Source organism: Pseudophryne corroboree, chromosome 5, assembly GCF_028390025.1.
Source record: "Pseudophryne corroboree isolate aPseCor3 chromosome 5, aPseCor3.hap2, whole genome shotgun sequence".
In the NCBI taxonomy this organism is placed as follows: domain Eukaryota; kingdom Metazoa; phylum Chordata; class Amphibia; order Anura; family Myobatrachidae; genus Pseudophryne; species Pseudophryne corroboree.
The window spans coordinates 521750613-521772082 of record NC_086448.1 but is presented as its reverse complement, the minus strand read 5'-3'; the positions used below and the strand labels follow the sequence as shown (position 1 = coordinate 521772082).

Sequence of the window (21470 nt, the reverse complement as noted above, 5' to 3'; positions counted from 1 at the left end):
ATAAATTATTTCAAATGTCTTTAAAAAAAACATTAACAGTCAACTTAAATTACTACCCAAAGCCCCTTTTTCCATGTAATTAAATTAAATTTGTAAGATTTTTATCATTTTACTTTAAAATGTAAATATGCAAAAAACAGCCATTTGACACCTTTTAAAAGTGTGCAGTACTTTCTTTATGCCCACTAACCACCTTCTATATGATTTTGCTAATGAATTATTTGGGGTCCAGGGAGGCCTCCCCACTTTTTCATTCACTTCTGCCAGATTGCATTTAGCAGAAAATTTGCACACCCTTTACACGAACACAGCAAATTGGCATTTGTAATTGGATCTGCGAATTCTCAGGTGCGTGCATTTGTGTGAAGTATGCGTGTTTCATGAAACAAGCTTACCTTTGCAGACTCATACCTAATTGAACTCCCCACTATGTGTGGTACAAACCTAACACCATCCCAACAGTAAAGTATGGGAGTTGCAGCATCATGAGAATGTTTCCTCAGCGGGGAGGGGACATTTTGTTAAACATGAATTAAAGATGGATGGTGCAAAATACAGGAAGACTGCAAGACAAGCAACTTCAGTCTGCTAGAACACTAAAGATTGAGAGAACACGCACCTTTCAGTTGGACAATAATCCCAAGCACAAGGCCACAGCTACACTGGCATGGCAAAAGGTGAATGTTCTAAAATGGTCAAGTTAAAGTTTAGGTCTAAATCCAATTGAGATTCTGTGGCAATAGTATGCAGCTCCCAAGCCTCATCCAACCAAAATGTACAACGTGGAGCAAACATTACTCCCAGCAGACAATTGCCCCAACATAGTAAAGCTGTTATTTGCTTACAGAAAAAGGTGGCTCCACCAAGTACAAGTCTTGAAAGGTAGAATACCTATGAAAGTAGCATTTTCAGATTTTATTTAAAGGCAAAAACAACTACAGAGAATAATTAATTGCAAGTTAGAAATTTGAGTTTAAGAGCCTACTGGTTCACAATAAAAATACTGTCTGGAACAATCTGTGTAAGTTTAGGGCAGTGATTTTCAACCTTTTTCAACTTGCGGCACACCAAAAGAGATTTTAAAATTGCCAAGGCACATAAAAAGTCCCTCGCAGGGAAAAAACCAACACATTGGCCTCCACGTGAAAAAACAACAACACATTGGCCTCCACATGAAAAAACAAACAAACTATCAATCTCACTGGCCCTCATAGAAAAAAATACATTGGTACCCATATGAAAAAGACTAAAACAAATTTTCCCCTACCTTTCGGTAACTCAATTTCCCTGGACCTTTCCAACTCCTCAGCGCTGGGAGTTGCTAAAGCCTGTGGAGTAGCACTAACAATAGCCAAGACTCAGAGCCACAGTAACAACACTGTGTGGGCCAGCAACGTATGATCTCACGCCACTGCAACTGCATTGGTCAGGGCCACCAGGAAGAGACCAGTGCTGCCCAAAATTAATAGTTGAACTGGGGGCAGTGGTGGTACACTTGAGAACCACTCATGGCACTCTAGTCTGCCATGGCACAGCAGTTGAAAAACGCTGGTTTAGGGTGTTAAATACTTTTGCAAGCCACTAGGGGGGGTCATTCTGACCCGATCGCTCGCTGCAGTTTGTCACAGCGATCGGGTCAGAACTGCGCATGCGCTGGCACCGCAGCATGGCAGTCGTCGTTGCCTAGCGATCAGAGGCTGTCGCTGGGCGTCAAGCCGACGTTTAGGGGGCAGGTCCGGCCAACGCAGGCGTGGCTGGACCGTGGGGGGGCAGGCCGCGGCGGCTGCGTGATGTCTCACGCAGCCGCTGCAGCCAGTGGCAGCGACGAACAACTCCCGGCTAGCCGCAGGAGCTGTGCTGGCCAGGAGTTACTCCAGAAATACAAAAGCATCGCCGCTGTGCGATACTTTTGTATTTGTGCGGGTGGCACCGACATGCGGGGCGGACTAGCCCTGTGCTGGGCGTCCCCCCCGCATGTCAGGGAAGATGATTGTAGCTGTGCTAATAGATGATCGTAGTTGTGCTAAAATTAGCACAGATACGATCAACTCGGAATGACCCCCTATATGCACACTTCTTTTAGTAAGTCAGTAACATGCGTAAAAGAACAAATTGAGTTTTTATTTAAACCACATTGAATTATTTTTTATAAGAGACAACATAACTAAGCACTGCTGAAAGAAGTATACCTCTGCTAATTAAAAAATGCACAGCATAGATAAGATTCAGAATTGAAAATCTCCTGACATCTTTTTACGTCACAGAAATGATACCTTTATGAAATACGATTTAATCACCAGATATTTCAATGCAGCTGCAACATGTTTTTAAATGAAAACACATTCACATTTTGGCACATCTGTAACCCGGGTGAATTAGGGAGGGTGTAAACGAAGAAAGGTTCTCTTAATTAATTTGTAACTCTCTCACATACAGCCTTCTCCAACAAACAGACAAATTATTATCTTTTTCATTACTACACTTTAGTGTACTGTGAACCAGTGTTCATATGAAACAATCTTTTGCTATTTGATACCATCTTCACAAAGTTAATTTATGTGGCAATGTTTCCAGTTCATTTTTAATTGGTTTTGAATCTCATGCCATAAACGACTGGACTCAATGCAGCAGATACAGCACGCTTATTTACCTACTTATTAAAAACATGTAAAGACAATAATGATATTGGAAGCCTCAAATGATGCCTGGACAAAGTGTTACACAAAATAACTACAGATGGGTTCGATTTGCCAGTCTTGAATAAAAAAGCTTGAAGTACAGTGTAGCGAGTACAGTAATGCACTAGTGCCGAAAGATGGCATTCAGGAATGTTTTGAGTGGTACCTGCAGGGTGAGTCCCTTGCCTACTATACAAGCTGTATTGCTCCTCCCCTCCTGCTCCATGTAGTTCCAAATAAACTTTTTGGTGTGATAAACCCTCTCCAAACAAGAGAAACCAATCATGTCCTGCATTAGAAAAGCCTGGACCTCTGGTGAGTGACCCACACCACAGTCCTGCTCACAAATTTATGAGGCATGTTTTTTTACTGCATGCCCATATATTCAGAGCAGTAACTAGGTGTGGGAGGATGGGGCATTGCACACAGCGCAGTGTCTCTGTGGGCGCACCATCCGCATCCACACTGATTGTCCGCCTAAGCTGCAGCGATGCCTGCTGTGCATCTAATGTATATTAGTAGTGCTGCGCCCGGCTTCTTCCCTGCCGGAGGCAGCGCTGCTAATATACATTACATGCACAGCAGGCAACGCTGCGGCTGGACAGTCTGTGACTGTGAGACAAGTCTCTCTCTCTTCCCCCGTGCTCTGCTCCGCCCCCCCAGATCTCCTCCTCCTGCTCTCCTTGCACTGTACCTTCCGGGTCCTGGAGAGGAGACGGCTGCTGCTCTCAGCACGAGTGAAGTCTCCCCTTCCCTCCCCTCCCTCGTCCAGACTCACATGAAAAGGCTGCTTATGTGGGTATGTAGTACCAGGCTGTGAATAATTTGACTAGCCTTGTGGTTGGTCATTTTAAACTGTCTCTCTCAGTAACATTTTAGATAACTTACTGTGTGTACAGATTTTGTAAAAAAAAAACAACAACCTGCACAAACTGTACCTTAACTCAATATCCACTGAGATTGAAAACGTAATACTTATTGTTTGTAAATATTCTGTGTGTGTGTATAAATATGTATGTGTGTGTGTGTGTGTGTGTGTGTGTGTGTGTGTGTGTGTATATATATATATATATATATATAATTTTTTTTACTACTGTGCGGTGTAATGTGACTATCGGGCGCTACTGTGCTGTGTAATGTGACTATCGGGTGCTACTGTGCTGTGTAATGTGACTATCGGGCGCTACTGTGCTGTGTAATGTGACTATCGGGCGCTACTGTGCTGTGTAATGTGACTACCGGGCGCTACGGTGCTCTGTAATGTGACTATCGAGCGCTATGGTGCTCTGTAATGTGACTATCGGGTGCTACTGTGCTGTGTAATGTGACTATAGGGCGCTACTGTGCTGTGTAATGTGACTATCGAGCGCTGCGGTGCTGTGTAATGTGACTATCGGGCGTTACGGTGCTGTGTAATGTGACTACGGCGCGCACTGTCCCTATTTTACATATGGGGATATAAAATAGATCTCTAGGGCCACGCCCATTCCCCATAAAGCCACGCTCCCATATTTTTGAAGGCGCGCACTAACCCTGTTTTGTATATGGGAAGGAGGTGCCGATCCTGTTTCTTGCACACAGCGCTAAAATGTCTAGTTACGGCACTGCAATATATTATATATATATATATATCTCTATGGTTTGATAACCGAAAAATGGCACCAGCAGTGATTAGAGCCCATTTTATTGTTTTCTAAATATAATGAACATTGTAAAATGGGATTTTAATATCTACCGGTAAATCCCTTTCTCGTAGTCCATAAGGGATACTGGGGTTTGCTTAATACGATAGGGTACAGAAGGGGTCCAAGGCAGCCAGTGCACTTTAAATTTGTTCCACTGGGTGTGCTGGCTCCTCCCCTCTATGCCCACTCCCACAGGCAGTTAAGCAAAATCGTGCCCGAAGGAGAAAATACATACTTGAGAGAAGGAACATAACAAACAGTACGGATGGTGTAATGGTTAGCATTACTGCCTCACAGCACTGAGGTCATGGGTTCGATTCCCGTCATGGGTTCAATTCCCACCATGGCCCTAACTGTGTGGAGTTTGTATATTCTCCCCGTGCTTTCGTAGGTTTCCTCCGGGTACTCCGGTTTCCTCCCACAATCCAAAAATATACTGGTAGGTTAATTGGCTCCCAACAAAATTAACCCTAGCGTGAATGAGTGTACGTGTACATGTGGTAGGGAATATAGATTGTAAGCTCCACTGGGGCAGGGACTGATGTGAATGGGCAAATATTCTCTCTGTAAAGCGCTGCGGAATATGTGTGCGCTATATAAATAACTGCCAATAATAAATAATAATAACAAACAGGGAGTGGTGAGATTCACACACCAGCACACTATCACATAAAACAACCAGCAAACGGATGGAACAAAACAGCAACAGCTGAACAGGTAACATTTTGAAAAGAGGAAAGAGAAGTCAACGTACTGAGGCGGGAGCCCAGTATCCCTTATGGACTACGAGAAAAGGATTTACCGGTAGGTATTAAAATCCCATTTTGGGGTTTACTTAATACGATGAGGACATCTCAAAGCATCCAGAACAGGCGGGAACATGTGGAGACGCCTGCAGCACCACTTGCCCAAACTGGGTATCCTCTTTGGCCAGGGAATCAAACTTAGAACTTCACAAAGGTGTTCCTCCCTGACCAGGTAGCAGAATGGCACAGTTGCAAGGCCAAGACTCCACGGGCAGCCGCCCAGGAAGACCCCACTGATCTTGTAGAGTGGGCCTTCAGAGACTGTGGAACAGGCAAGGCTGCAGACACATAAGCCTGTTGGATAGTAGACCTAATCCAATGAGCAATGGACTGCTTAGAAGCAGGGCAACCCTTTTTCTGCGCATCATATAGCACGAACAAGGAATCCGTCTTTCTGAACCGAGCCGTTCTCTTAACATAGATCCTCAAGGCTCTCACGACATCCGGCGGAGCAGATGTACCAAAACTGGAAGGGACTACAAGTGGTTGATTCAAGTGGAATGCCGAGACAACTTTTGGCAGGAACTGCTGTCTAATCTTGAGTTCAGCTCTGTCCTCGTAAAAGATCAGGTAGGGACTCTTACACGATAAGGCCAATTCAGAGACACGCCTAGCAGAAGCCAACGCCAGCAACATCACCGTCTTCCACGTGAGGTATTTGTCTTCTACCGTCATCAAGGGTTCAAACCAGGAAGACTGTAAAAAATCACCACGTTCAAGACCCAATGGAGGTTGTATGCGGAAAACTCCCTGCAGGAAGGTCTGAACCTCTGGTAACATTGTCAACTTCTTCTGGAAGAAAATTGAGAGAGCCGAAACCTGGACCTTAAGGGATCCCAGACGTAAGCCCTTATCCACACCAGCCTGCAGGAAACGTAAGAGACACCATAAGTGAAACTCCACAGGCGGATACGTGCGTTCCTCGCACCAGGAGACATATCTCCTCCAGATATGATGATGGTGCTTTGACGTCACCGGTTTTCTGGCCTGAACCATGGTTACAATAACCTTCTTGGAAAGGACTTTCCGGGCTAGGATGTTTCGCTCAACTTCCAAGCCGTCAAACGAAGACAACGTATGTCCGGGTAGCCGAATGGTCCTTGTTGTAGAACAGGGGTGGGCAATTATTTCAGCTGGGGGGCCGCTTTACACTTCCAGCGAATATTCGAGGGCCACACGCAAAATACTCAAAAAGAGTCCCCTTTTTGCACATTACGGCAGACAGCGTGCCCTTTTTTACACATTATGGCAGATAGCGTGCCCTTTTTTACACATTACGACAGACAGCGTCCCCTTTTTTACACATTAAGGCAGACAGCGTGCCCTTTTTACACATTACGGCAGACAGCGTCCCCCTTTTTACACATTACGGCAGACAGATTCCCCTTTTTACACATTACGGCAGACAGCGTGCCTTTTTTACACATTACGGCAGACAGCGTCCCCCTTTTTACACATTACGGCAGACAGCGTCCCCATTTTACACATTACGGCAGACAGTGTCCCCATTTTACACATTACGGCAGACAGCATACCCTTTTTTAAACTTTAAGGCAGGAAAGAAAGAAAGAAAGAATACTGTCTCCGCTGGCTCAGGCTCCTCGATGCAGCTTCTGCAGAGATCCAGGGCAGGGGAGAAGGAGGAGGAGGGAGGTGGAGGAGGGAGCCGCAGCAGCGCTGTGTAATTGGTGGAGGTGCTGCTGCTTCTGTCCCTGTCCTTCACCACAGGCTGCACTCCGCCGCTGTGAATGCTGGGATGCGCTTCCCAGCATTCACAGCGGCGGAGGTCAGCCTATGGTGAAGCAGAGGGACAGCAGCAACAGCACCTCTACCAATTACACAGCGCTGCTGTGGCTCCCTCCTCCACCTCCCTCCTCCTCCCTCTCCCCCTTGCCGCTGCGCTCTTCTCAGTCACTGGCCGCCGCTCCTGCTCACTGCCCTCCCCCCCCCCCCTGTGCTGCCCAGCGCATAACAGAGGAAATCCTGGTCAGCTGACGCTGTGACGTGACCGGGATTTCCTCAGCGGCACCGCGTCTGGGAGCAGTGTAGCGCAATGACAAGCGGCTCAGCCTGTCGGGCCGCTTGTCATTGCACTCTGATGGGGCACAGTGGGCCAGGCAGCATCGGTCCGCGGGCCGCATGTTGCCCACCCCTATTGTAGAAGATCCTTTCGCAGTGGCAGGGGCCAAGGGTCTGTAACGGACATGTCCAGAAGATCTGCGTACCACGTCCTGCGAGGCCACTCCTGGGCAATCAGAATTGCCTGGACTACCTGATTCCTGATTCATTTGAGCACCCTTGGGAGCAACAGAATCGGAGGAAACAGGTAAACCGACCGATAAGGCCAAGGAGACATCAGCGCATCTATTGCCCTCGCTTGAGGGTCCCCGGTTCTTGAGCAATACCAGGGAAGCTTCTTGTTAAGTCGAGAAGCCATCAAGTCTATCTGTGGGCAACCCACCGGTCGATGATCTGTTGAAACACCTGTTGGTGGAGACCCCACTTTCCCGGGTGAAGATCTTGACGACTCAGGAAGTCCCCTTCCCAGTTGTCGACCCCCGGAATGAAGAAGGCGGACATTGCTCTTGCGTTTCTTTCTGCGCAGAGGAGTATCTTCAACATCTCTCGCATGTAGGCTCTGCTTTTTGTCCCTCCTTGTTGATTTATGTAAGCCACCACCGTGGCGTTGTGTGACTGAACTTGGATCCCCCGATCCCTGAGCAGAGGAGAGGCCTGAAGCAGAGCATTGTAGATTGCCCGAAGTTCCAGAAGGTTGACTGGAAGTAGGTCTTCATGGGTTGACCATCTGCCCTGAATCTGAGCCCCCTGGGTGACAGTTCCCCATCCCCTCAGACTCGCATCCATCATGAGGAGGATCCAATCCTGGAACCCGAAACTTCGACCCTCCAGTAGGGTGGAGGACGGTATCCACCACAGGAGGGAAATCATGGCCTGAGGTGACAGACGTATTATCCGGTGCATCTGAAGATGAGATCTGGACCACTTGCTCAGGAAATCCAGTTGAAATGTTCTGGCGTGGAACCGTCCATACTGAATCGCCTCGTACAAGGCATCTTCCCCAACAATTTTATGCAAAGATGCATAGATATTCGCGTAGGCCGGAGGATCATTCGGACCATCTCCTGAAGCGTTCTCGCTTTGTCCTCTGGGAGGAACACTTTCTGGGCCGCCGTCTCTAGCAACATTCCCAGGAACAGGAGTTGCTGAGTCGGTTCCAGTTGGGATTTCTGGAAATTGAGGATCCAACCATGGCGTGACAGAAGGTGGACAGTGCGGTCTATATGGAGCAATAAAAGCTCCTTGGATCTTGCTTTTATCAAGAGATCGTCCAGATAAGGGACAACATTGACTTGGAATTGGAACATCATCTCCGCCATCACCTTCGTGAAGACCCTCGGGGCTGTAGACAGGCCGAAGGGTAACGCCTGAAACTGGTAGTGATTGTTCAGGAGGGCAAACAGCAGGTAAGCTTGGTGAGGAGGCCAAATGGGGATATGGAGATAATCGTCCTTTATATCCAGAGAGACCATGAACTCCCATTCTTCTAGGCCCGCAATCACCGCTGGCAGGGATTCCATCTTGAATTTGAAAACCTTGAGGTAAAGGTTCAAGGAATTGAGATTCAGAATGGGCCTTACTGAACCGTCCGGTTTCGGTACTACGAACAGGTTGGAGTAGTAACCCATTCTTTGTTGCAACAGTGGTACTGGAACAATGACATGGGACTGGAACAATCTTAGGATAGCCTTTTGTAGCATAACTCTGCAGATTCCTGTTCCCAGGAGGAGTTGAAACAATTCTAGGTGTACTTAGGTACACCCACACTTTCCACTATGATACTCATCTAGCTGATGGTGGATCATAAGACCTTTATATGATATTTTAGGTATATTTTTTTCACCCACCTTTCTATTAAACAGTATTACACTATTGTGAATCCTCTTGTCTTTCTCCCTTGGGTATCCATACGGATGACTGCCAGAGAAATTCAGCTAAACCGTGCAAAGCTGGCATATGGATGGACTGGTTTGCATATAGAACCTAAAAGGACTGGAAATTAAGTATGGACTTATGATATACCTATAGACTGACTATATAAGAGTATAGGCGCTAGGTTATACTTTTGTGTTTTCACCTCTGACTGCTCACTCACTCACCACTGCTCACTCACCAGTGTGTATTCTCTCTATCCGATCCATTGCCTGAACCTGTGAACCTTTCAGCTGGATTCCTTCATTGCAGCTGCCTCTGAGTCTGCGTCTCTGGATTCTGCCTGCACTATTGCCAGCATGTATTCAAGCTTCCGGTTCAAGCCTCTGGTTCCAGTCCGGCTCTAGCTAGTTTTCACCTCTGGCCCTATTACGGTTCAGGCTCTGGTTCCAGTCTGGATTTACTGTGTCCATTTCTCTGGATCCAGTCTAGTACAGCTTGTTTACTACTTCTTTGTCCCAGGCTGTGTAGTTAACTGAATTTTCCCTGAAGACTATTATAGTGCTTCTACTGCTAAGTCTTCAGTCTGCTTGTATCCTAACTTCCTGCAACTCCTCTGAATACAACTGCCTGCTCATTGCAGGTTCAAGTGGGCTTTTTCTAGCTACACTTCAGATTGCTACTCAGCGGAGCCCTACCTTCTGTGTCCCCATCGATGGTGGTTGTTGTACTGAGGGTCCTCTCTCTGGGTACTGGAGTTCATACTGAGTCTCCGCTGGTGTGGTCACTTTGGGTGCTGGGTGCTAGGTACTGGAACTATACTTCTTTTAAGGGTATGGGCTCCAAGCACTCAGCGCTGGTAGTTGGTTTGAACCATCATTAGCGGATTCCAGGTGGGCTACTGATTACTGTATTACTTGCTGTTCCGTTCCTGGAGTTCTTAAACACTGGTCCCGGCCACTGACTCCTGTATTCAGTGTTAGGGGTTGAGTACCACTCAGTTGATTCCAGGGTCTGTAAGAATTTTCAGTTCTCACTAACCTCCCTGACGGAACCAGGCATATACTATATGTACCTCGCCCTTGAGTAGATCTATATCTCATTCAGCCATATAAATACCAGTACGATTCATCAGCCCCATTCATGGGTCCTGACTCGGATCTGAAACTTCAAACCATGAAACTATTATTGTACACACTTAACTATGTGTACCCAGGACTACATCGCGGGCAATGGGACATGGCAAGCGGCAGCTGCATACACACTTGCCAATGCCAGGGCGGGGGGGCACGTGACATGCTACATTCTGCAGCATGTCATTGCAAGCGATAGTCCACATTGGCTCTGCTGCAGGGCTGACAAAGGATGATGCTAGCAACCCGCATAAGCACGCATATCATGGGTACATACCAGACGATGTACCCCGATATGTCGTTCTGATCTGCAGGATCGGGCGACATATAGTCTAGTGTGTACTCAGCTTAACTGGTTTTATGTTGTGCCCAACAACTTTATTAAGTGTTGATAAAACAATTGGAATTTACAGATCGCATCATCCTCAAGAATGTACAATATTTTCCAATGAAATCAATGTAATGCTGAAACACACAGTGGCATAATTACTCAGCAGCGTTTAATTAGAAAGTGAAGGCAGGAATTAAAACTTCTCTAAAAATAGCTTTCAAAATAGTAACATGAAGAGAATTGGTTAAATATGATTTCACCAATGATGTAACTTTGTTTGCACTCACAACAAACCATCCTAAGTAGGTCTTTCACAAAGTCGGGTCCCAAGTATCCATGATTTCTTTTCCACAGATGAAAAATGTAGGATGTGAAATAATAAAAACAAGATTCTTAGGAAAGTTTAAACTTAATAGCTTCCCAGCTCAGCTCTCTCACTTCCTGGTCATGTAACAAAAGGTGCAAGTCATATTTTCTTTGTAAACAGTGAAAAAAGGGAGCCTGTATCTCAGTTTGAACCAAATTGACGGAGAACATGGAAACTTACACTTGGCCCCTTTGCCTATACGTCAGAACGACTACTGGGATTAGTGTGTTTAGGATAATGTTACAGCTCCTAATGGCAAATCATTTTTGAGACAACTCAGCTCCCATTTTAGTCAAAGTAAAGTAAGAGGAATAAAAACTAAATCTTGTACTTCACATGCAGCTTTGTTTTAGCACCTACAGTAGCATCATTATAAACTGTAGTTTTTGCTGTACCGGTTTCATTGATAAATGCAAAAGTACATCTATACTGTATTTGCATTCTGATCATTTAATTGAAAGAAATTATTTTTATTTGAAATATCAGATTTTTTTTCAACCTATGAAGCATATTTCACTTCAAGCAGTACGGTAAAATGACATCATCAGTTATATACAAAGCTCCATGAACAAGCGTTCACCTGAATGCTTTCCTTCTATTATAGTATGCATCTATTATGCAGTGGTCACTATTATTAGTTACACCTGCTTGTAAATGCACATATCTAATCAGCCATTATGTGTCAGCAACTCAATGCGTTAGACATGGTCAAAAGGTTTAGTTGTTGTGGAAAATGTAATCTACGTGACTTTAACTGTGGAATGATTGTTGTTAAAATGACCGTGGTGGTTACAGGATCTGAGAAATTGCTGATATTCTGGGATTTTCACACACAGCAGTCTCTAAAGTGAGTGACTGTTATGTAGGTGAAAATGTCTCATTAATTAGAGAGGTCAGGGGAGAAAGGCAAGACTGGTTCAACTTTACAGGAAGGTAACAGTAACTCAAGTAATCATGCATTACAACAAGGCTGTGAAGCAAACCATCTCTGAAAGCACGGCATGTTAACATTTGAACTGGATAGGCTACCACCCCCCACCTCCTCTCCATATACTGTATATGTGATCATTTGTTTTCTATGTATATATTTCACTCTTACTGCATATCAAATCAACTTTTCTCCAAATGTAATGCATCCTCATTTATTTGTTGTTCATTATGTCAATAAGTAGCTCGTCTTCTTACCTGCACAACCATACCACTATTACCACTATTTCAACCTCTATTGTAAAGGCATATCTAAGAGAAGGACCAACGGTGGAGATCTACATAGGGATGGCACTAAATAATGTCATCTATATGATACATTATATATTACAGCTGCTATAGAATAATGATAATCCTCCTCCTGCTGCTCTCCATCTGACACCAAGTGCTACTGCCTCTGACAGACATGTAATAGCAAGTTCTGGTAACACAGGCGTGAATGTGATACTGGACCCACAAAGGGGCTCAATGTAAAAGTGTGCCCCAGGCTTCCTCTCACATACATGGCAAAAGTCCTGGTCACATTGTAGGCACAAACAGGTTTGGTATGGTAACACAACTACATCCCCTTGTCAGAATGTATGACAAGTCAAGAACATCCTAGCTAAATAACAGAGCATATTGACAAAAAAAAAAAAAGAAAGTGACAAGATGTATAGGGACTGTGCTAATATTATAAAGCAGGCTCAGAATGCAGGTTACAGGTGCACTTCTGTGGGGACTATGACATGCCACTAAGCACTTCCCTGTAAAGTGTCCCTGATAACTGCTCTTTTAATGGCATATTTACCAGTTGTGGTGTGAAACTATTACTACTAATTGCAGCGAGGTAACGTAAATTATCACCAGGATTTACCAATCTGCAGGTGTCGCATTAAGCCATGTTCTGGTGAAGCATTGGAAGCAACGTTATAGGTATCGCTGAATGAGCATGTACCAGTATGGGCCAGTAGGGAGGGACTGAAGGATCCCTCCTTCTTACATCCAGGAGATACCTCATTTTTGTGGGTACCACCACCCCTCCTGAAAAATCACATGTCCTTTAGTGTAAAGGTAACTGAGAAAACAGCTCTGCAAGTCTCAGGTTTTGTAATCTGGTAAATCCTTATCACAGTCATGTTTTATATGAGGGCTTGTCTCTCACAAGCCACATTAGCCCAACATTCAGATAATGGGCCTGATTCTGAGTTGGGAATAAAGCAAGAAAGAGCATGTATCTGGACAAACCAGGTTGCAGTGTACATACATCAGACTTGCCTACTCTCCCGGAATGGCCGGGAGGCTCCCGAAAATCGGGTGACCCTCCCGCCCCCCCGGAAGAGCAGGCAAGTCTCCCGATTACAGGGGTCCCCCTAAGCCCGGCCGCCCACTTAGCGAGTAAAGTAGGCGGTCCGGGCAGGCGATGACGCGACTCTTGTTGAATCGCGTCATCGTAGCCACGCCCCCTGTTGTATAATGCCATAATAGCGGCATTACACAGCGGGGGCGGGGCTTACACAACACGATCCTCATAGTCACGCCCCCGGCCCGCCTCCGGCCCTGCCCCCTTCTGCACACACATCGCAGCCCGCCCCCCTGCCGAACCAACCTGGCTGCTCTCTCCCGGAGAGAGCAGCAAAAAAGTCGGTAAGTATGACATACATACATATTTTTGCATGCTGGGTAATGCAGCCACAAATGTTGGTCAGATTTATTTTTACACAGCAATTTAGATTTCAGTGGATTACAGATTTTAGTTTGGACATGACCATATTTCTTCTATCCCCACCTGCAATGCGACAAGGTGCAGAATAACACGCTATTTTTTTCTTCCCTCCACCTCAGAATTAGGCCCTTAAGGAATGGAATAATTTAGGAGAAATGGTGAAAGTCTAGTCACAATGTCCAATAACCAGTGTATGTCATTTCTATCTTTTTTTAAACTATGCGCAAAGTTATAAAAGTAAAGATTTATTAATTCAACCCTTTCTATAAAAACTAAGAAGAAAGCTAAGAGGATAGTCACCTAATCCATGGAATACTGCCGCTGTTAGGGAAGGATCCTTCTCAAATTCATTAAACGCTTGGACAAGCTGGGATGCAGTCTCTGGATTTACAGCATTTCTGGCTTCAGGCCTGTTAATACCAATTGTCAGAATAGTGCCGTGTCTTTCACTAATGACATTCATGATGCCTGCAACGAAAAATGCTAAATAACTTAAAATGCATTAACATTTTAAAATAAATCGCATACTGTAAATCCTACTTATTTATTCAAATGACGCTATACACAATGTAACTTCTGAATATCATTGCAAAAGTTGACCAATTATCATTCTCATAAGCAGAATGCTGTCATTTAAGTTTTCTTTTCATACAACTGCTATTTACTAAATCTAGTATAGGAGACTTACATGTTATCAACATATATTATCTGTATGCTAATTAATGAAAACTTCTGCAGACAGAGGGGGCAAAAATTTAAAATAAACAAGCTGTACTCCTGGGAAATATAACTGTAACATGTTTTGCACAACAGCAATTGTATGTAGTTTGTTTACTATTTGTTTTTTAAATTCTGGCCTTCTCTGCTCCCCCTGCCACTCACTACACCTCGCCCCTCACTCGGTCCTGCCCACCCACCCGCTCTTTATACTTACGGTACTTCGGCAGCCTTTCTACCTTTTCCAGTCTCCCTCGTTAACAATGAGAGCCATTGGGGAACACGCACAGGTTTGCACGCGTTGTAGAGACAGGACAGCATCCTATATAACAAAAGGCTAATGTCACTCCGGACCTCTATGGGAGGAATTCAAGTTCTTTGCGCGCCGGCGGCCACTAGATGGCGCAATTCAAGTGTTGCTCCGTTTGAGGGCACGTACAGCCACCAACGCTGACATTACTGTTATGTCGTTCCATGGTTTTGACAGGCTGGTAACTAGTTACATACAGATATAACAGTTTGAGGGGTATCATATTGGGCGCAGTAATGTTTTACATGGAAAAAATAGGCTTTTTTCATGATTTTTATCCGGTCATTATTATCGGGACCCGGTCGTTATTATCGGGCTAAACAACAATTATCTCGCGTTGCGCACAAAATGAGCAGCTGTTATTTAAAAAATAGGGTGTTATCTGGCCCTTAATCTCAACATAATACATACAACAAATTTTAAAAAAGTGCTCAACTGTTGGTATAACACACTCCTTTACTCCCAACAAGAACAATCCTACACCATTCTTCTCGGTACTGTTCATTTAAAGAGTTTCTCTTTGGACATTCCTCAAAGATGTGGACATATTTGTTGTATATATTATTATCGGGCTATCCAATTATAGCCCATTTTTTCAGTGTGTGTCACCTGGCTGTTTGTCCCTTGTTGTGGACGTCCCTCACAGCCACCGCACCACTGCTAGGATCTCACGAGATTATGTAATCATCTTGCGAGTAAATCTCTGCAGCTAGCTCTATGCCTCTTCAGAATCAGCAGGCTCCAGGCAGTGGGCAGGGACTGGGAGGGGTAGGCATGCAGCAGGCTGGGCGTGGCCTGTGGGTTTAAGAAGTGGTGCAGCTCAGCTCAGTTGTAAGAATCAGCAGCAGGGCTGGTCATCTCTTCGGGAGCTAGCCTGCTAGACTGCGACACTGTGAGATGAAACTGTGACTGTGAGTAACAGACACAGCACTGTGTGTGTGTGTGTGTGTGTGTGTGTGTGTGTGTGTATAAAATATATATATATATATATATATATATATACACACACACACACACATACTGTGGCCACACCCACTCCGGGGCCCAGGAAGTTGTTGTACCGGAGCCCAGGATTTCTTTTGGCGGCCCTGTCTGTATACTGTATGTTATAAAAGGTCATGATAAGATAACGTTAAAATAAGATGTGATAAATTAATTGGAACACATTATCCCCAAGGCCTCAAAATGCCTAAGGGTGTGTACACACGGTGAGATCCTTGCTATGCCCGATTTTTACTTGCGATTTCCCTTGAACTTCCCGGAGCCCAGATAGCACAGATTTTGACTTACTTTTCTTGAGATATGTACTATGTGTGCTTACGATTTTGGCTTATGTGAGATTTTGGCTTATGTGAGATGTCATTGACATGTGAGATGAACTAGATAGTACACCGAGCAAGGATTAACTTGCCTGCACAGTCTATCGTTTCTTGCGATGCCGACCTGGCGGGACAGCGCATCGGGATCACAAGGTGACTTTCACCTTGCGATCTGCACTAACTATTCTTGCGATTTTGATTATATAGTCAAAATCTAAAGAAAATATCTCACCGTGTGTACACACCCTTAGTTCGGCACCTATGTGCTTGGATGGTCTGCCCATCTAGGTGCACACATGCTCTCCATCCTTGGGAAACTTCTCCACAGATTAGAAATATACTTATATGTGCCAGGTGGCAGAAATATCTCCAGAGGTGCACTGTGTAATGATCACATGAAACTCCCACTCCCTACCATTTTACAATCACTCCTTTCCATAACTGAAATATTCCTGGTTTTCTCCTAAATTACTGTAGTTTTGCTGCCTCTGACCATTACTGCATGGAAATTAGGTAACGGTATTAACCATATAAAGACAGAGCAGATATAATAGCCAACTTTCAATTGCCTGATTAATCATTGGAGATGGGGGGGGGGGTACCCCAGGGGTTCTACTCCAAGCCCCAACATTGTTTAGCTTGAATAACGATTTTTCTTAAGTTTGTACCTGTTACGAAGCTGCAAGAAAAAAATAGTTAATTCCTATAGAAATTATCATGGATAAATTTCTCGCCTCTAACTGAATACCAAAAACCTCTGTGGCTACCCAAAGTTTCATCCGCCGTGGGGGGGGGGGGGGGGGGGGGGGAATTACCATGCTTAATTGGACATGCCCTTTAGTATTATTTTAAGGTGCCCTTAACTATGCCATATGCGCATCTCATAATAATGAAAGGATTAAAAAAAATGGTGCAAAATAAAAAAAATCCATGGGATTTTACTTTGAATTTAGAAATCATTTATTTTTCAATTTAAATATTTATTTAAAAAAATATAAAAATATGGTATATTTAGCAGACATTTTCTTTGTATAGTATGAGAGATCCACGCAGGACACAGAGCCTCCTAATAGTGTCTGTGCTCTTTTTCCTCACCTGTCATCAGCTCGCTAAGAAAAGTGGCAGGGAGGAAATGTGGTCTAGAACACAAGATGCATGGCGATTTCTTGCAGATATCAGTGGTTCCGGAACATAGCCAAAAAAGTGAGTTGCTGGTCATTAATTTATTCCACCTACTTGCCCTAACAGAGTGATCTTGTCCTTGTGTGGGGCTACTGGACTTCAGGGATAAGGAGCTATTTATTTTGGCTGTACACTTGGTAACCAAAAGTGCATAAATAGAATTATGTGGGTGCCCAGTTATAAGCACTTCTGTATTCCGATGTCAACAAGTGTATTTATTAAACAAAATTCAGCATTTTTAGTCCAGTTGTAATAACACTGGCTTGAAGAAGGGGACACTAATGTCTAATCTCAACTTCATCTTTCTTATGTAGTGATAGGTCTTCTTTAATCATTTTAAAGGAAGGTAAAACAAGCTTCTAATAATCTAGACTTTGAGTTGCTAATCAGAGAAAGTATTAAAAAGGACTAGTAAATCTGACTGAATATTAAGTTTTAAGTTAACCCAAAACTAATACCTTATTTGATGCACAGCATTCAGCAATCTGGTCTGTAATGCTTGGAGTTTGCCTGCACTTCTTACTTGTTCATGCCGGCAGTGTGTCGCCCGTGTTGCTTACTCATTTCTGTTGGTGGTGTGTCGCCTGCAATTTCTTACTTGTGTCTGCTTATTCTTTCCCGCTGGCAGTGCGTCACCTGCACTGCTTTTTGTTTCCCTGCTTATTCTTACTGGCAGTGAGTCAACTTGCACTGCATACTCGTTCCTGTTGGCAGTGATTTGCCTGCATTTGCGTACTCAATTCTATTAGTAATGTGCTTATTAATTCATCCACCAAAGAAAAACACATAAATATGCGCTGCTTTTACAGGAAGCATTTATATCCTTTGTAATGCCAGAGTACACTTTGCTGTATAGGTGTGTCAGGGGAAGGAGAAAACTGTCATCTTCAGCAGGCATCACAAATGCAAAATATGGTGTCTGCCGGCTGTTGCCCATTGCACATGCGCCTTTTGGCACATGCACAGAACTGGTACTGAAGAACCAGAAGCCCAAGAACCCAAAGGCAAAATGCACTGTGAGAGAAACTGTGGGAGAAAATGGTATCTTCCTGCTTTTCCTACGGTATTAGTGAACATAACCATCTTCAAAACTACTGTAAATTATTTAAAAATTGCAGCAGTTGTCAAATCAAATTGTTAGCTATGGGGCCAGCGCTTCTGAAGAGCATGAAGCAAAATAGCGGCAATCAGACAGTTTATCCACTGTTTCTGCTCTTTTTAAATAGTAAGAAGCCTTTTCTCCTGCTAAATGGCAATGGGGATGATGTACAGGGAGGTGATCACGAGACCGCCTATCGATATCCCTGCGGTCAAAATGCCGATGCCGGAATCCCAACAGGCTGTGAAATTCCGCCGCTGGAATACCGGCACCACAGGCTTTTCTCCCACGACACCCATAGAGGGAGAATACAACCGTGCCCGCAGTGTGGCGAGCGCAGTGATACCGCAAGGGGCTTTCTAGCACTCGCCCCGCTACCAGCATACTGGTGGCCGGATTCCCGCTGTCGGGATCATGGCGGCCGGGATCCCGGCCATCGGTAAATCATATGTATTCGGATGTACAGATGTGTCCTCATGCATCCAGCCTGAATACACCATGCATAGTGAGATGCCTGTGAGAGACTCGCCAGAGCCCGTGCAACTCTGCTGATTTTGGGTGGGGTTTTTTGCAGAAAAAATAAGATTTTACTCACCGGTAAATCTATTTCTCGTAGTCCGTAGTGGATGCTGGGTACTTCGTAAGGACCATGGGGAATAGACGGGCTCCGCAGGAGACTGGGCACTTCTTTAAAGAAAAGATTAGGTACTACATCTGGTGTGCACTGGCTCCTCCCTCTATGCCCCTCCTCCAGACCTCAGTTAGGGAAACTGTGCCCGGAAGAGCTGACATTACAAGGAAAGGATTTGGAATCCAGGGTAAGACTCATACCAGCCACACCAATCACACCGTACAACTCGTGATAACTATACCCAGTTAACAGTATGAACAACAACTGAGCCTCATTAAACTGATGGCTCAGAACAAAAAACCCTATAATAACTATATACAAGTATTGCAGAATTCCGCACTTGGGACGGGCTCCCAGCATCCACTACGGACTACGAGAAATAGATTTACCGGTGAGTAAAATCTTATTTTCTCTAACGTCCTAGTGGATGCTGGGTACTCCGTAAGGACCATGGGGATTATACCAAAGCTCCCAAACGGGCGGGAGAGTGCGGATGACTCTGCAGCACCGAATGAGCAAACTCAAGGTCCTCCTCATCCAGGGTATCAAGCTTGTAGAATTTTGCAAACGTGTTTGATCCCGACCAGGTAGCAGCTCGGCAAAGTTGTAAAGCCGAGACCCCTCGGGCAGCCGCCCAAGAAGAGCCCACCTGCCTCGTGGAATGGGCTTTGACTGATTTAGGATGCGGCAGTCCAGCCGCAGAATGTGCAAGTTGAATCGTGCTACAGATCCAGCGAGCTTAGAAGCAGGAGCACCCAGCTTGTTGGGTGCATGCAGGATAAACAGCGAGTCAGTTTTTCTGACTATAGCCGTCCTGGAAACATAGATTTTCAGGGCCCGGACTACATCCAGTAACTTGGTAGCCTCCAAGTCCCGAGTAGCCGCAGGCACCACAATAGGTTGGTTCAAATGAAACGCTGATACCACCTTAGGGAGAAATTGGGGACGAGTCCTCAATTCTGCCCTGTCCATATGGAAAATCAGATAGGGGCTTTTACATGATAAAGCCGCCAATTCTGACACACGCCTAGCCGAAGCCAAGGCCAAAAGCATGACCACTTTCCACGTGAGATATTTCAACTCCACGGTCTGAAGTGGCTCAAACCAATGTGATTTTAGGAAATCCAACACAACGTTGAGATCCCAAGGTGCCACTGGAGGCACAAAAGGGGGCTGAATATGCAGCACTCCCTTAACAAACGTCTGAACCTCAGGCATTGAAGCCAGTTCTTTTTGAAAGGAAATAGACAGGGCCGAAATCTGGACTTTAATGGATCCCAATTTTAGGCCCATAGACACTCGTGACTGTAGGAAGTGCAGAAATCGACCCAGCTGAAATTCTTCTGTTGGGGCCTTCATAGCCTCACACCAAGCAACATATTTTCGCCATATGCGGTGATAATGTTTTGCTGTCACATCCTTCCTAGCTTTTATCAGCGTAGGAATGACTTCAACCGGAATGCCCTTTTCCATCAGGATCCAGCGTTCAACCGCCATGCCGTCAAACGCAGCCGCGGTAAGTCTTGGAACAGACAGGGCCCCTGCTGTAGCAGGTCCTGTCGGAGCGGCAGAGGCCAAGGGTCCTCTGAGATCATTTCTTGTAGTTCCGGGTACCAAGTCCTTCTTGGCCAATCCGGAACGATGAGTATAGTTCTTACTCCTCTCTTTCTTATTATCCTCAGTACCTTTGGTATGAGAGGAAGAGGAGGGAACACATAAACCGACTGGTACACCCGCGGTGTCACTAGAGCGTCCACAGCTATCGCCTGAGGGTCCCTTGACCTGGCGCAATATCTTTTTAGCTTTTTGTTGAGGCGTGACGCCATCATGTCCACCTGTGGCCTTTCCCAACGATTTACAATCAGCTAGAAGACTTCTGGATGAAGTCCCCACTCTCCCGGGTGGAGGTCATGCCTGCTGAGGAAGTCTGCTTCCCAGTTGTCCACTCCCGGAATGAACACTGCTGACAGTGCTATCACGTGATTTTCCGCCCATCGGAGAATCCTTGTGGCTTCTGCCATCGCCATCCTGCTTCCTGTGCCGCCCTGTCGGTTTACATGGGCGACCGCCGTGATGTTGTCTGACTGAATCAGCACCGGCTGGTTTTGAAGCAGGGGTTTTGCCTGACTTAGGGCATTGTAAATGGCCCTTAGTTCCAGAATATTTATGTGTAGGGAAGCCTCCTGACTCGACCATTGTCCTTGGAAGTTTCTTCCCTGAGTGACTGCCCCCCAACCTCGGAGGCTTGCATCCGTGGTCACCAGGACCCAGTCCTGTATGCCGAATCTGCGGCCCTCGAGAAGATGAGCACTCTGCAGCCACCACAGCAGAGACACCCTGGCCCTCGGGGACAGGGTGATCAGCCGATGCATCTGAAGATGCGATCCGGACCACTTGTCTAACAGATCCCACTGAAAGATCCTTGCATGGAACCTGCCGAAGGGAATTGCTTCGTAAGAAGCTACCATCTTTCCCAGGACTCGCGTGCAGTGATGCACAGACACCTGTTTTGGTTTCAGAAGGTCTCTGACCAGAGATGACAACTCCTTGGCCTTCTCCTCCGGGAGAA

General features: G+C 45.4%; 1 protein-coding gene across 3 annotated transcripts in view; it reads right to left on the bottom strand.

Annotated features, from left to right (window-relative positions):
• The window catches only part of LOC134927960 (enoyl-CoA hydratase EchA19-like), a 189001-nt gene that overhangs the window by 102329 nt on the left and 65202 nt on the right, over positions 1-21470 (bottom strand). For all 3 annotated transcript variants that reach the window (XM_063923116.1, XM_063923117.1, XM_063923118.1), the window contains one exon: positions 13944-14111. In XM_063923116.1, coding sequence (XP_063779186.1) covers positions 13944-14111 — 168 coding nt within the window. The remainder of the gene's footprint in view (positions 1-13943; positions 14112-21470) is intronic.